Source organism: Rattus rattus, chromosome 9, assembly GCF_011064425.1.
Source record: "Rattus rattus isolate New Zealand chromosome 9, Rrattus_CSIRO_v1, whole genome shotgun sequence".
Taxonomy (NCBI): domain Eukaryota; kingdom Metazoa; phylum Chordata; class Mammalia; order Rodentia; family Muridae; genus Rattus; species Rattus rattus.
Genome location: NC_046162.1, coordinates 68,349,228 through 68,362,814, shown reverse-complemented (window position 1 = coordinate 68,362,814; position 13,587 = coordinate 68,349,228). Strand labels below are relative to the sequence as shown.

The window sequence follows — 13,587 nt, the reverse complement described above, 5'->3', positions numbered from 1 at the left end:
TGTAATCTTACATGGTCCACTGCTTGTGGGTTTAGATTTTGTGATGATATCTTATGCTTGTTACTTGTGAGTTCTGAATTTAAAATCTGCTCACCTAGAAGAGCTGGGGTCTCAGTATCATCTCCTTCAGTTTGCTATGCAAATCAATCAAGTTTCTCTGGTTAAGAAAACTTGATTTGGGGCTGGAGAGATGGCTCAGTGGTTGGGAGCACCTGACTGCTCTTCCAGAGGTCGTGAGTTCAATTCCCAGCAACCACATGGTGGCTCACAACCATCTGTGAAGAGATCCGATGCCCTCTTCTGGTGTGTCTGAAGACAGGAACAGTGTACTTATATATAATAATAAATAAATCTTTAAAAAAAAAAAAAAAGAAAAAAAAGAAAACTTGATTTGTCTCCGTGTTAGATTTTCTCCGGACCCCACAACAATGCCCAATTCAGGCTGTGCCTCACATTGTTGTTTCAGAGTGTGTTAACCTCACTAAATTTTCTTAAGGACAGACAGCCTCGCTTGACCTGTGAGCTCCAGGGCAATCTCAGTAAAATTCAATTTCCGGTGTTTGCTGGGACTGTGCCCCTTGTTTTGAATCCCCATTGGAGCTGATTTTCCCTTCTTGCATTTACCTGGGTGCAGGCAGCCCAGACGTTGGTGATTTCTTTTGTAAGGGCTAAAGTTTTAAGGGCTGTGTTTTAAGTTGATTACTGTAATTAAGAGATCTATTAAACAGAAATGCCTCTAACCTATAAGCCCTACTGCCCACATCCAGATAACTCCATTGTGTGCTAGGGGTTGTTATTCATGTAAGATAAACTATCCATGTGTTTTCCCTTCCTTAAGTACGTTTTGGCGCTTCCACTACACAAGATATGCTTGATCACATGTAGCTGGGAGTTATGTAGATAGGAAATATGTCAGAATGTATCCTTGCCCCTGGTTGGTCAAAGACAGGAAGCACATTGCCTTGTTGGCTTTGCTTTTTATAAGCACCAGACTAATGCAATTGGCAGCTATTCACTGCAACTCCCAGGTATGAATTTGGCCAGTGTCCACCCTCCTAGCCAGTATTTAATAAAGCTGGTTCCAATATGGCTCACAAATTGTGGTAGTGGTCTTATTCTCACCGGGCAGGATTAACATTTTCTGGAGTCCTCCAGTGATATCAGATCACCCATCCAACTCCTAGAGCTGGAGCTTTGCTCCATGACTGTAAAGCTGAAGGCTTGCCTCAGGAGGTTTATATATGGAGATGTTCCAAAGCTCTAAGACATGCTTTCAGTTTCACTCTCTCTTTTTTTTTCTTTTTTCTTTTTTTTTTTTTTTTTTCCGTAGCTGGGGACCGAACCCAGGGCCTTGCGCTTGCTAGGGAAGCGCCCTCCCACTGCGCTAAATCCCCCCCCCCCAGTTTCCCCCCCAGAGTGCGCTCCCATGGTGAGAAAAACAGCCTCCCCAGAAAAAGCCCCCGGCAAGTAATAGTTTGGTTCTGTATTGTGGGATCTAGATCTGGGATGTGTATGGGTTTGATGGTGCCTAAGTATTTTCCCATCCAGAGCAAGAAGCAAGACATCACCCGCTTCTGGTTGTTCAGAAAGTTTTTTGTCTGTCTGTTTTATATATGCGGATGGGTCTGTGTCTCCGTGTTGCGAACATGAGCTCAGAGACAAGTATGGGTTAGGCTCAGTGTGAATGATGGTAGACACCATGTGGTACGTTTTGATAGAATTGCTTTGAGTGTTTGAGCTTTCTGTGTTCTGTGTTTATTGATTTTGGTTTTTTCTATCTCTGCCACTGCCAGTGAGCAGCTATTGCCACCTTGCCATGGTGCCTGGGTGGGAGGGTGGGGGTTGTGGGGGTGGAGGTTGTGGGGTGGGAAGAGAAGGCAACAATAGGTAACCTGAGCTCCGTAGGGAAGACCAGAGGACTGTGATTGAATCCCAGACTTTGACCATTGAGTTGTTTGCACTGTTGGAGTTTCGGTTTGCCGTGGCTTGGTTGTTGTAGTGCCCTGTTTCTTCCCTCCTGAAGTAAAAAAAAAAAAAAAAGATGCGTTAAATAAGGCACTTGATTTACTTTTGATATTGCAGGAGCCCCATTTGAGAGTCTTTAATGGGAACTTTTGGAGTTTTACAAAACCCTGGATATTTTCTTCAAGTATTTAAATTTATAAGGCTATGGGACATTTTAAAGTGTATAAGCTATTTTACTGTAATGTCTTTATTAATCTGTAATCTAAACAAATAAATACGTGGCTAAACAGGCTGTAGGCTTCGTTTTTCAAAACCTACTTTTTAATGAGGATTCTCAAATGCTTTCCCCGACTTCTAGCCCAGCATCCAAAGATAGGGTAGAAAGATGGTAAATAGGACAAGGGGGTGTGGGTCTTCTTAAGAAGAAGGTTTTTGGGGGTGATTCCCATCTCTGTTGTCAGGATATCAGCAGCCCAGCTTAATACTATCAGGGTACCAAACTCAATCAGCTGTGATGGCAATCCAAAAGAAACAACCAGGCCTCTGCTGAATTGGCACAAGCCATTGGGAGTGACCAGAAACCAGCCAGGATGCGCAGAGAAATTCTCTGCCATGCCTTTCTCAAAGGAACGAAGACTCAGGACCAGCAAAGTACAGCAAGGCTAGCTACGCAAGCACACCATCACTGTCCGTGGAGTCCTATTTATACCCTCTCCAAACATCACGTGTCCTCCCACGGGTCTCGCCTCAGCCAAACACCGCACGAGTCTGCACCACATGACAGTACCAGAAACTTCCACTTCAATAGGGCCACAACCATAAGCACCAAACACTAAACAAACACCAGAAACACGGATTTTTCTATTTTATGATACAGCAAGACAGTGACCAAGAAGCCTGTGAAAGCCTACAAAGTGTCTCTCCTAACCTAAGAACTGTGCAGCATGTAGGGATCAGGAAAGCTCCCGATCTCTTTATAACTCGTGATTATAGTTTAAATGTCTTATCTTGATCCTAAAAGAGTTTCAATTCAAAAATTATTTTTATAATAACCTGACAAAGATGATTAAGCTTTGAGGTGGTTATCATTCTCAGTACTGAGGTAATTTTTAAAAAGAGCTTTATTTAGCCTTCTATATATGTTTTCGACGTATAGCCTAAAAGAAGTAACTAAGAATGGAGAAGGATTATTTAACTCAGAAATGCTTAGTAGATCCTAGCACTTGAGGCTGTCAGAGATCTGCCGAATATGGCATTTAAGATATTTAACTTAGCATGAGAGACAGACATCCAGATCTTTCACTGACACCCAAGGTCTACAGGAAGATAATAGGCAGAACCACAAACTCCAACTAGATTGTAATAACACAAACTACTAGGTAATACTGCTCCAATGTCTTGCCTGCAAGACATGTCCTTCCCATGTTTCTCCTCCACAGAAAAGTCTCTCATCTTCTGTGCCTGGCCAAAGACTGGTGCTGTCCTTGTACCTCTACCCTCAATGTCATGGAGGCCCCAGGAGTCTGGGATGACTGTCTAGGTAATGGACTCATCCACTAAAGAAATATGTTTTGCCATGACCGCTCAGGAATAAAGACACCCAAACCCTGTCAGGACTTCCCAGGGGAAACAAAGATGGAGTCCTGAGGGAGCTCCTGAAGTGCCTAAGAGTCACCAAGGGATTTGGACACCACAGGCTGCTGAAGTAGGTGCTGGAGACAGGGTAAGTCAGGTTCAAGGGTGAGTCAGGAAGGTGAGGAAAGACCCAAGAGGGGCCAAGGTTGAGTTCTGCTCAAAGGTGTGGGGGGTGTGGGGGGGTGTGGGGGTGGACAAGAACCACATCCAGGCAGGCATCAAAACTTGAAGACCCTGGTGGGGCTAGCAGCCATGGTGAGGGTGAAGACAGTCAGGGCTTCTGGAGAGAGGCATCTGTGTCCCTGGCCGCTCACTCGCTCCACACAGCAGGTGATGACCCTCCACGGCCTTCACAGTCTGTGTCAGGCATGGGAGCACAGATGAAAAATCCCTCCAGGAGTCAAGAGACCTTCAGATTTCTTATCTTCAACGAAATAAACATCTCCTGCAAGGGCTTGTTACTGAGTGGCCTTGGATCTCCAAATTCAGTTTAAATTGATCGTTTGGAACCTTAACCTTTGAACCTTTGGCAGCCCCAAGTTGTGTACACTTAGGGCTTGTTACTGAGTGGCCTTGGATCTCCTATTTCAGTTTAAATAACTCCTTTGGCCCCTCTGCTTGTATTAATTTACAATGACTGTTACTGCATTGACACAGTAGGTAAATGTTAATCCCCATCTGAGTACCATAAAGCTGATGGTTATTAGATCAAAAGATAAGCAAATACCCAAAATAGAGTCTAGGGTTTGACCCAAGACACAACTGAAGGAGCGAATGTAATCCCCTAAACTAACTTGAAAGCCCCATCTGCCCAAGGACCAGGTAATGGGATGCTGGGAGTTGTGGTTCTTAGGAAAATAACAAAGCCTCATGGGAAAGTTTGCATTTATATAACCCCTGCAACATGTGTCTTGGGGCCACTCAGCTGGAAGTTCCAGGGAGTGGTCCTGACAGACGTGCATCTCTTGGTCAATATTTAGTATTTTTAAAAGCTTGCTTTTAATTTGGCCCAAAATGGTGGAATCGGATTTTCTCCAGGGGAATCTCAGGATTGACAAACCAACATCAAGATACAGTTTCTCTCTTCGGTAGTGAGATGTTTGTATTTATTTACTTCATTTTCATGTTTACGGTCTTTTTTATTTTAGTTTTAGTTTTCTTTTCTGAGAGAGAGGTTGCAAGGGTAGAGGGTGGATATGGAAGACAAGGGTATTAGAGGGATTGGGGTGCATGACGTGAAATTCACAAAGAACCATTAAAAACTAAAAAAAAAAAAAAAATCGCAACTGTCCGTGTATATGGTGGTGGATTTCCCTTTTCCCCTTCTGAGAGCCTAGATCAGGTCAATCAGTTCTGCTGTCTGGGCTGACATATCTGGCTTGGACCCAAAATGGTCCTGGTAAGGTAACTACCATAGCTCCCGTGTACCTGGGTTCCATGTACCTCTCTTCTCATGACACTCAAGGTGAGCACCTGTCTCAGTTAGGGTCTTATTACTGTGAACAGACACCATGGCCAATGTAAGTTTTATAAAGAACAATGTTTAATTGGAGCTGGCTTACAGGTTCAGAGGTTCAGTCCATTACCACTAAGGCGGGAACATGGCAGCATCCAGGCAGGCATGGTGCAGGAGGAGCTGAGTTCTACATCTTCACCCGGAGGAAGCCAGGAACAGACCGAGCATCCTCAGGCAGCTAGGAGGAGGGTCTCTAAGCCCACCCCCACAGTGACACACTTCCTCCAGCAAGGCCACACCTTCTACTAGTGCCACTCCCTGAGCCAAGCACATGCAAACCATCACAGCTCCTGAGGGTAGTCAGGCCAGAGAGTAGCAGAATTGATAGCAGTGGGTTTCTCAAACTGGACCAGGAAGAGGGTCTGGTACTAGGTCATGAAGTCGTGAGACAGCTGGCATTTTGGTGTTCCCCCATAGGGTCTTAACAGTGTGGGTGCCGTGACCATACAGAGTTAACTAGTTTGTTTTTTGTCGTTAGACAAGCAGTAGCTATCTCAGTCCTTAGATAGGTGGGTCATCGTGAGGCTATGGGGAATGGTCAGGTCAGGTACCTCACAGGGAACTTTCATAGCACCAAAGGTTGGAATAAAACTCCTTTTGTAACATTTCTTTGTCTCATGGATAAACAGTTTTTGATACATCTGGAAGTATTAGTACTGGAGCCTAAGTCGGAGCTGGTTTTAAAACTTGAAACGTGATTTATTTCATCTCAGTCCTGAAAATAAATGGTATTTTTAAATGTTATATAATAACTCTATTAGTTACTAATATGACCTGGCCAGCCCCCCAATAATCAAGGCAGAGTCCTATAGATTGTTTTTTAATCATCTTTAGCACAATTCCTGGGTGAATGACCCTTAACCTATTTTTCTACATGCTAGACTGTTAATTCCCCAGCTGCACTCTGTTGCTGTTTGAGTCTCACTTGGGTTATTTCTGCTCTATCAGTCTCTCCTCAGAGGGCATTTCACTTGGCCTCATGCTCCTGGCCTTTTACATGGAATGGAGATCCCGTGTCCTCATGTTCTCTCCCTTTTCTTCCCTCCTCTCTCCTCCTTCCTCCTTTTTCTCCTCTTGGTCCCTACCTATAACCCCAGCCTGGTAATGGAACCCCTCCCACCTCTATTCTTCCAGTAAGTGGCTAGAGCCACTTTTATTTAGCTATGAGTTGGGGAGCAAGGTATATACAGCAAAACTCATTTGGGGTATCCAGAACTTGGGGTTCAGAATTTACTATTTCTATAGACTGAAATCTCCTCCTGACCCAGAAAACCTCTCCACAGAGGAGGAAGAGAGAGAACTCCAATTTGCTTAGTGAATCTCCCATGCTCTTGCCATCCATAGGGCAAGACAAACAGAGTTCAGAGGGCAGTACCTTTGTTCTGTGACAGTTGGTGGTGTCCCACCATCCCCTCTGAATGAACACAAAGCTCCACTCTGGAAAGTCCTTTGCTGTGAGACAGGGTCTCCCTGTAACCAAGGATGACCTTGAGCTTGCTGTGTAGCCATGGCTGGTCTTGAATTCCTGACAAGGTGGAATCATGTGCATGTACAAAGGTGTGCACATGTGCATGCACAAATGCACATGCACTCAAACACACATGAACACACACACAATCACAAAAAAAGACTACAAACGCACAGTGCCCCAGACGGCTTACTCTGAAGTCCTGCAGTGCCTTGCAAGTATTCAGTGTACTCACCCAGAACGTCAGGTGAGCACATTGGGAAGTCAAAGCACTGCGTTCGTAAGTGGTACCCGCCCTTTGGGAATCTTTCCCTATTCCTGGGAAAGGAACGTGAATGGTTTTATTTATTTTAAAGTAAAGCATTACTTTCAATTTTACATTTATTTTTAGTGTTTTTTCTTCTTGTTTTTGTTGTTCTCTTGTTTTGAGACAGGGTTTCTCTGTGAAGACCTTCAAGTTGCTCTGTACAACGAGAGACAGTGGAAGGGCATGGAGCAGGTTTGAGTCTGGGAGACAGGAAGGAGCATTTGAGGAACCCTTACATCCCCTGTTGTAAGTGATGAAGGGGGACCCAGATCCAGGCCCTGGTCAGTTCTTTGCTTTGCCACTCTATGGGCGCTGGTACAGCCGGATAATGCCTTCATCATGCAGCCTCTTCCAGACCGTTCTCTCTAATGCGAAGTCATGGTTTATATAAAAGATGAGTCGTTTCCACGATGTATCATAGTAGTGATCAGAGAAGCGCTCGTGGCCCTGGGTGATGAAGCCATAGGCGCTCACCTGAAGAAAAATGGAAGAGGAGCTGGGACTGGTGTGGCTGCCTCCTGGGGCACTGTCCCTTTATCCTGCTCCTGGCCTAAGGGGTCTGCACACAGGTCCCTATGGCATACATGTTCACTCCCATTCCTGTCAGGGGTTCACAGCCTTACCTTGTCACAGAGGTGAAGGGCTGTAAGCAGCAGAAGGGCACCAGTGGTGGGGCGGTATAGTCTCCAGTGGGCAGTGTCCAGGTTCTTTGACCTCAAAAACCTGTTCAAAGTAGCCAGATTCCCAAGTGTCAGGAGCCAGCCAGGATGAGAGGCACCCGGCCCCTCTGTGGGCTCCCTACTCTTACCTGTTCTTCATGTAACGGAGAAAGTCTGGGTGCACCAGAAAGTATCGATCCAAGTCCAAGGCCTCTCTAAAGGCTTCCTGGGGTCTATGCCTGCAGCCAGAGATGTGTCACTCAGGCCCCGCTCTCTCTCACTGGGGCTGTTCGAGGCCAAGTCGTGGTCATGGTGTGACCGCTTTCCCATCACCAGGTGGCACAGAGGCAATCCTCCCTGACTAACCCTTTTGAAGTCACTCACCCACTTCTCAGTCTGGCCGGGGTGTTTCAGGGGCTGGAGGGGAAAGTGGTTACCTGAACCAGGAAAGTTTAGTATTTGCCATGGTCCGATTCAAGAACATAGCTTCCAGCCACTCATAGTCCCGGGTGCCTTCCAGGAAATGTAGATATCGGACATCCTGAAGACCAAGGAGAACTGCCATGAGAACCCTGAGTTGAAGGTAACCCACTTCTCACTCGAGTCTGTCCCCTAACTATCCCATGGCCTGAGTAGCTGTTGTCACTGCTCTAGACTGTCTAAGGGTTGTGTAGCCACGCCCATCCTAACAGTTGTATAGCCACGCCCATTCTGTCTTCCGGGCTGTATGGCCACGCCCATTCTGTCTTCCGGGCTGTATGGCCACACCCATTCTCACACATTGGTCTCCCCTGTCCAGGGACTTTATGGCCATGCCCATTCCTCGCTTCTCACCTTCCCCAGAGGCACATGCTGGAAACCTCGACGACCCAAAATGAGGATAGACTGGACCAGGGAGAAGGCAGTGAAGCCATAGAAGGATGTCCGGGTCCCCACATCCTGTTCATATCCTTTAATAACGGCTCCACTCAGTCTGTATAGAAAAATCAAACCAGATGATGTGAATGGAGGAGAGACACTTTTGTGGAGTCCTGTGAGAAAGGTGAAGCGGGGAGGCAGGAGTTGTAGACACGCTCCATTTTCTAGATAATGATATGGAGACATGTCTTACATAGGGTTTTGTAGCTATGAAGAGACACTGTGACCACTATGCCAAGCCTTATAAAGGAAAACATTTCCTTGGGGCTGGCTTACAGTTTCAGAGGTTTAGTCCATCGTCATCGTGGTGAGGAACATGGTGGATTGGAGGCAGGCATGGTACAGGAGAAGGAGCTGAGAGTGCTACATCTTAATCCACAGGCAGCAGCAGGAGACTACGTGCCACACTTAGTGGAGCTTCAGCATAGACCTCCAAGACCATCCCCACAGTGACCCACTTCCTCCAAGAAGGCCACGCCCACTCCAACAAGGCCACACCTCTTAATCAGGCCACGCCCATGGGCCAAGCGTTCACCCAGATGTGTGTATGCGGGTCATTCCTATTCGAACCACTACAGGACACTTATTGGGTCTCCCAGAAGAGCCCGTATCTACAGGCAACGGAGGAAGAACATAGCAACAGAGGGAGAACATACCGGAAGACGTAGTCATGGCTGTCTATCTCCTGGCCCATACGTGAATTATTGAGGATGCCTCCATTGCCCACTACAGCACAGGTGATACACGTCAAGTTCCTAGTGGGGAGGCTGGCAAGGAGGAGCTGCTGCTGGGGTACCGGAGGGAAGCGGCTCACCATCTTCTGTACCACTGGAACAGAACGGGGCTCCATTCAGAGGAAGGAGGCTGACCCAAGGCCGGAAGCCAGCCACCCTCTGCTCTGAAGAAAGGACTCACGGGACTGATTGAGCTCCATGAAGCCAAAGGGCGGAGCAAAGTGCTCTAGCCTGTTCCACTCGCTCTGGTTGAAGCGCCCAGAGTCCAGGAAGAGAGTGATATTGGGCAGAAAGATATTTTGTAGCCATGGTGAATGGGAAGCCTTGATCTTCACAGAGCCAGGGCAGGTCTATGTGCAGGAAGACATTTAAAGGTCAGACAATGGAATGGCCAGGGGCTGGGTGGGTTCCACTAGACAGAGGCTGGGCTTAGGGGGTGCAGTTTGAAAGTTCTTGCTCCCTACACTCTCTTTCACTGTGGATCCCAGGGTCTGGCTTCCTAACTCCCCATGTCTGGGTCCATCTTGGTCCCAGAAAACGGGCCCTCTCAGCTCCTAAGTAGTTCCACCTTACAATTCTGAAGGCCAAATGTGCCTGCACTGTTCTGTTGGGGAATGACCCTGCTCTGCGTGTATACACAAACAGCTTTTCAGTATTTCCATCCAGGCGGGGTGAGAAGGACTAGGGAGGTGACGTGGGGCTGAGTGTTTGCAGCTTTTCTCGAGAACCCCTGGGAGGGGAACATTTGTGCACTAGGCTGTGTCTTCTCATCTGCTAGTCCCGTGTACTGAACCCCAGACCTGGCCACACTCTCTTCTCACAGAATGTCGGCCTGCCCCACGTCTTCTTCAACGGTTCCCAAACAAATTCCTTCTCAGCCACAGCTTTCTGAGTTGTCCAGACCTTGATCTGGACCTGCCTTCTCCTCCCTGACTCTGACTGTTATGAGAAGGAAGTGTGGGCCCATAGCAAGTATCAGGCTGAGCACGGGCAGAAATGGCTGCTTGGGTTGCATAGTGCAGAATCATGGCGAAGGATCAGACTCACCGTCTGTAGGCTGCCCGCATCCAAGCTATATTCCTCCTCAAAATCCCACCGAGGCTCAGACTTGAAGTCGGAGGCCTTCAGCCTTTGGCGTCTTTGTGTGGTGGGGTGTGGGAAAGAGGCAGGGGTTGGGGTGGGCTGGACCACCTTCTTCTTGGCTGGGGCAGCTCCTGTGGCCATTGGTGCCTTCCTTGTTGACAGTGCTCCTGTAGCTCTTGATAGTTTGTCCAGATGTTTTGAAGCAGGTATCTTTGCCTCAGAGTCTGCCTTGCTCTTAGGATTCTCTGGTGCTGGCCTTTTAACCTCCAACTTCTTCTCTGCCCCCTCTCCTCTCTCTCCTCGGGCTGTCGCTCTGTCCTGTTTCTGCAGCTCCACCCCCTTTGTCCTGACAGAGGTTGTCTTCTTCTTGTGAACTGTGGGTGGCAGGGTCACGATGGGTCCTTGGGGTGCAGCCTTTTGTGGAATCCCCTGCAGACTTGATTCATTGTCCTCTATAAACTGGTACCTGGACACAGAGAACATGTGATGAAGGCTGGACGTTCCATAAAACCGTCACACACATCGCTAGCGGGCTGAGGAGACTGCTCAGATTGTAGAGGGTGGGCTCTTACTCTGCAAGCGTGAGCTCTTGGGTTTGAATCCTCAGCTCCCAGAGTGAACAACAACATACCACAAATACAGCCGTGCCTGAGCCTGCAAGCCCACACGTCTTCCTTCGTCACCTTCCACGTTATTTTATGAGACAGAGTTTCTCACTGAACCCGATGCTCACTGACTTGGGTAGAGTGGTTGGCCGACCGCACCCCACAGATCCTCTGCCTCTGAACATCGGGATTACATGGTGCCTGTGGGTGTGAGGCTCGAACTCAGATCCTCATGCTTGTGTACCAATAACTTTATCATCTGCCTGTGTCTTACACACAAACAGAATAAAACTAACAAGTCCTGTAGTTCTTGGGCTTAGGTCCGCTCAGTCTCCCATGAGTCTCACGCTCCTGAGTGGGTCCTAGCTTGTTGCCTCCTTACCTCCTTACCTTCCCTGCTTGCTGGGATGGCCTCCAGACACCACAGGATGCTCCTGTTCCTGTGATCTCGTTGCACACCCCTTACGTGCTGTAACTCTCCCCCTCTCTTCTGTAACAACTTTCCAGATTAACTTCATTACTAATAACAACAGCGGACCAATGAACACACAAGTCCCTCATGTTCTTCAGCTACATGACTTGCTCTCTTCTGTGCTCTCTTCTTGTTCTCTCTTTGTATCTCTTGAGAGCTCAGAAAGGAGTGGAGTAAAAATGGCACCCAGGGCCTGAATCTCTGTGTTTTGCAGCCTCCAGGTTGGGTAGGACCATCATTGACCTTTATGGACCTCATATCTATCATCTTTGAGAAAGTGTGCAAACATCAGACTTGTACCGTTGTAAAGATCAAAGTCACACACAGAATTACACCAATTCTGAACTGATGCATCATCATAAAAGGGTGTTGCCACCTTCACAATGAGCCTCATGAAGCAATGTAAACTTTTCACAGCTCCCTTTCGGCATTTTAAACTTTATTAAATTACCTGTGTATGTGTCAGTGTAGATGTCTATGTGTGTGCATGTGCATGTGTGTGCATGTCTTCATGTTTGTGCATATGCTCATGTGTATGTATGTGCTTATGTGTACATATGTTTATGTGTGTGTATATGCTCATGTGTGTGCATGTGTTTATGTGTTTGCATGTGCTCTTGTGTGTGCATGTACTCATGTGTACATGTGTTCATGTGTGTGCACATACTCATGTGTGTGCATGTGCTTATGTGTGTGCATGTGCCCATGTGTGTTCATATGAAAGTGTATGAATGTGCCCATGTGTGTGCATGTGCAAGTATGTGTATGTTTCTATGTGTGTGCATATGCAAGTGTATGCATGTGCCCATGTGTGTGCATATGCACATGTGTGTGTGTGTGTGTGTGTGTGTATGTGTATGTTCATGTGTGTGCATGCATGTGGAGACAAGAGGTTGGCCTCTGGTGTCTCCCTTAGAAACCTTCTTCTTTGGTCTTTGAGACAGAATATCTTGTTGGCTTAGAGTTTGCTAAGGAAGCCTGTCTGGCCATCGTCTCTCCAGGATCTATCTGTCTCTACCTCCCAAGCACTGAAATTTGGAGCACTCCCCACCATGCCTGGATTTTACATGAGTGCTGGGAATCAAACTCAGATCCTCGTGCTTGTGTGACAAGTGCTAGATTGACTGAGCCATCTTCCCAGTCCCTTCAAAGCTTTGCCTTGCTGTTTGAGTCAGGGTTCTGTGTGGTGATGGCTAGCCTCAGACTCAAGGTCCACCAACCCCAGTGCTTGAGGTCATGGCTGCTCCACTCCACTTGTCTATTGCTCTCTGGTTTTTACTGATTTTTACTGCTTCCATTCTTCTGCCCCTGCAGTAGCACGGTGACCCCTCCAAGCTGTAAAACCTGTAGTCACCTTTGTGCCCCCTCTTCCTCCCACCACTCCTTTAAAATGTCTCCTAAGGTTCACTTCTTTATTGTCCCTCCTCCCTGGGCTTCAGTGGCGGAAGCCTCCTCCCTCAGCACTTCCTGCCCGAGTTAACTACTTAGGCAATCTCTCCACCCCTGCCCTGGACTACCTCACTGGGTGGGCCAAACCCTCGCCTTCTTGAAGCTTCCTTTCTGCTCTCAAAATCCTTTGCTACCATCCACCCCACCTATCTCCTGGGCTAGAGGGGAAGCCCTCCATAGTGGGGAGTGACTTCCCCATTGAGGAAGACTGGGGGATTTTCTATGTGAGCTCATTCTCTGTAGACTCCTCGTCTGCTGCAGGCCATTTACTGGTCACTCAACCCAACTGCATACAGTCTGTGTGCGTACCTCCACGGCGCCCTCCTAGACTCTCTCTCTTCCAGAGACCTCTCCATGCAATTTCTCCCTCTGTCAGTCATTTGTAACTTAGTTATATGCAATGTATTCAACAGGCTTCGTGTTACAGTCACTTGAGCTGATTGAAACTCATTCTAGTTTTGAGTGGCAGTGCATGCCTGTAATCCCAGCACTTGGGAGGCTAAGGCAGGAGCATCAGTGTGAGTTTAGCCTGGTTTATATGGTGAGACACTGTGTGTCTGCCTGTGTTCAGTTTATCATCTATCTATCTATCTATCTATCTATCTATCTATCTATCTATCTATCCTTTATCATCTATCTTTCTGTCTATCTTGCCTGCCACCAGCCCTAGCAGACTCTTCTTCCTTGTTGGTTCTTCATGAGGCATGGAATGGGGAAGAGTGTTGGCAGAGGGTAAGACTTTGTCTTACGAGATATTTAGGGTTCCTGTTAATAAA

The 13,587-nt window shown here is 47.3% G+C and overlaps 1 protein-coding gene across 1 annotated transcript; it reads right to left on the bottom strand.

The window, feature by feature from the left end:
* Positions 1–6,867: 6,867 nt before the first annotated feature.
* Positions 6,868–12,989, bottom strand: LOC116910348 (alpha-N-acetylgalactosaminide alpha-2,6-sialyltransferase 1-like). The gene is made up of 10 exons (XM_032914204.1): positions 12,958–12,989; positions 10,858–10,959; positions 10,250–10,751; positions 9,384–9,552; positions 9,125–9,296; positions 8,385–8,523; positions 7,988–8,091; positions 7,700–7,789; positions 7,515–7,614; positions 6,868–7,365 (listed from the first exon to the last, which is right to left on the bottom strand). The coding sequence occupies exons 1-10, from the start codon at positions 12,987–12,989 to the stop codon at positions 7,195–7,197; spliced, it is 1,581 nt and encodes a 526-aa protein (XP_032770095.1). The 3' UTR covers positions 6,868–7,194.
* Between the last annotated feature and the right edge of the window lie 598 nt (positions 12,990–13,587).

Coding starts and splice junctions, on each gene's coding strand:
- LOC116910348 (XM_032914204.1), bottom strand. CDS start 12,989: ATGGAGGGCTTCCCCTCTAGCCCAGGAGATAG. Junction 9,297..9,383: donor CATGGAGCTCAATCAGTCCC/GTGAGTCCTTTC, acceptor GTTCTGTTCCAG/TGGTACAGAAGATGGTGAGC. Junction 7,790..7,987: donor ACTAAACTTTCCTGGTTCAG/GTAACCACTTTC, acceptor CTCTGGCTGCAG/GCATAGACCCCAGGAAGCCT.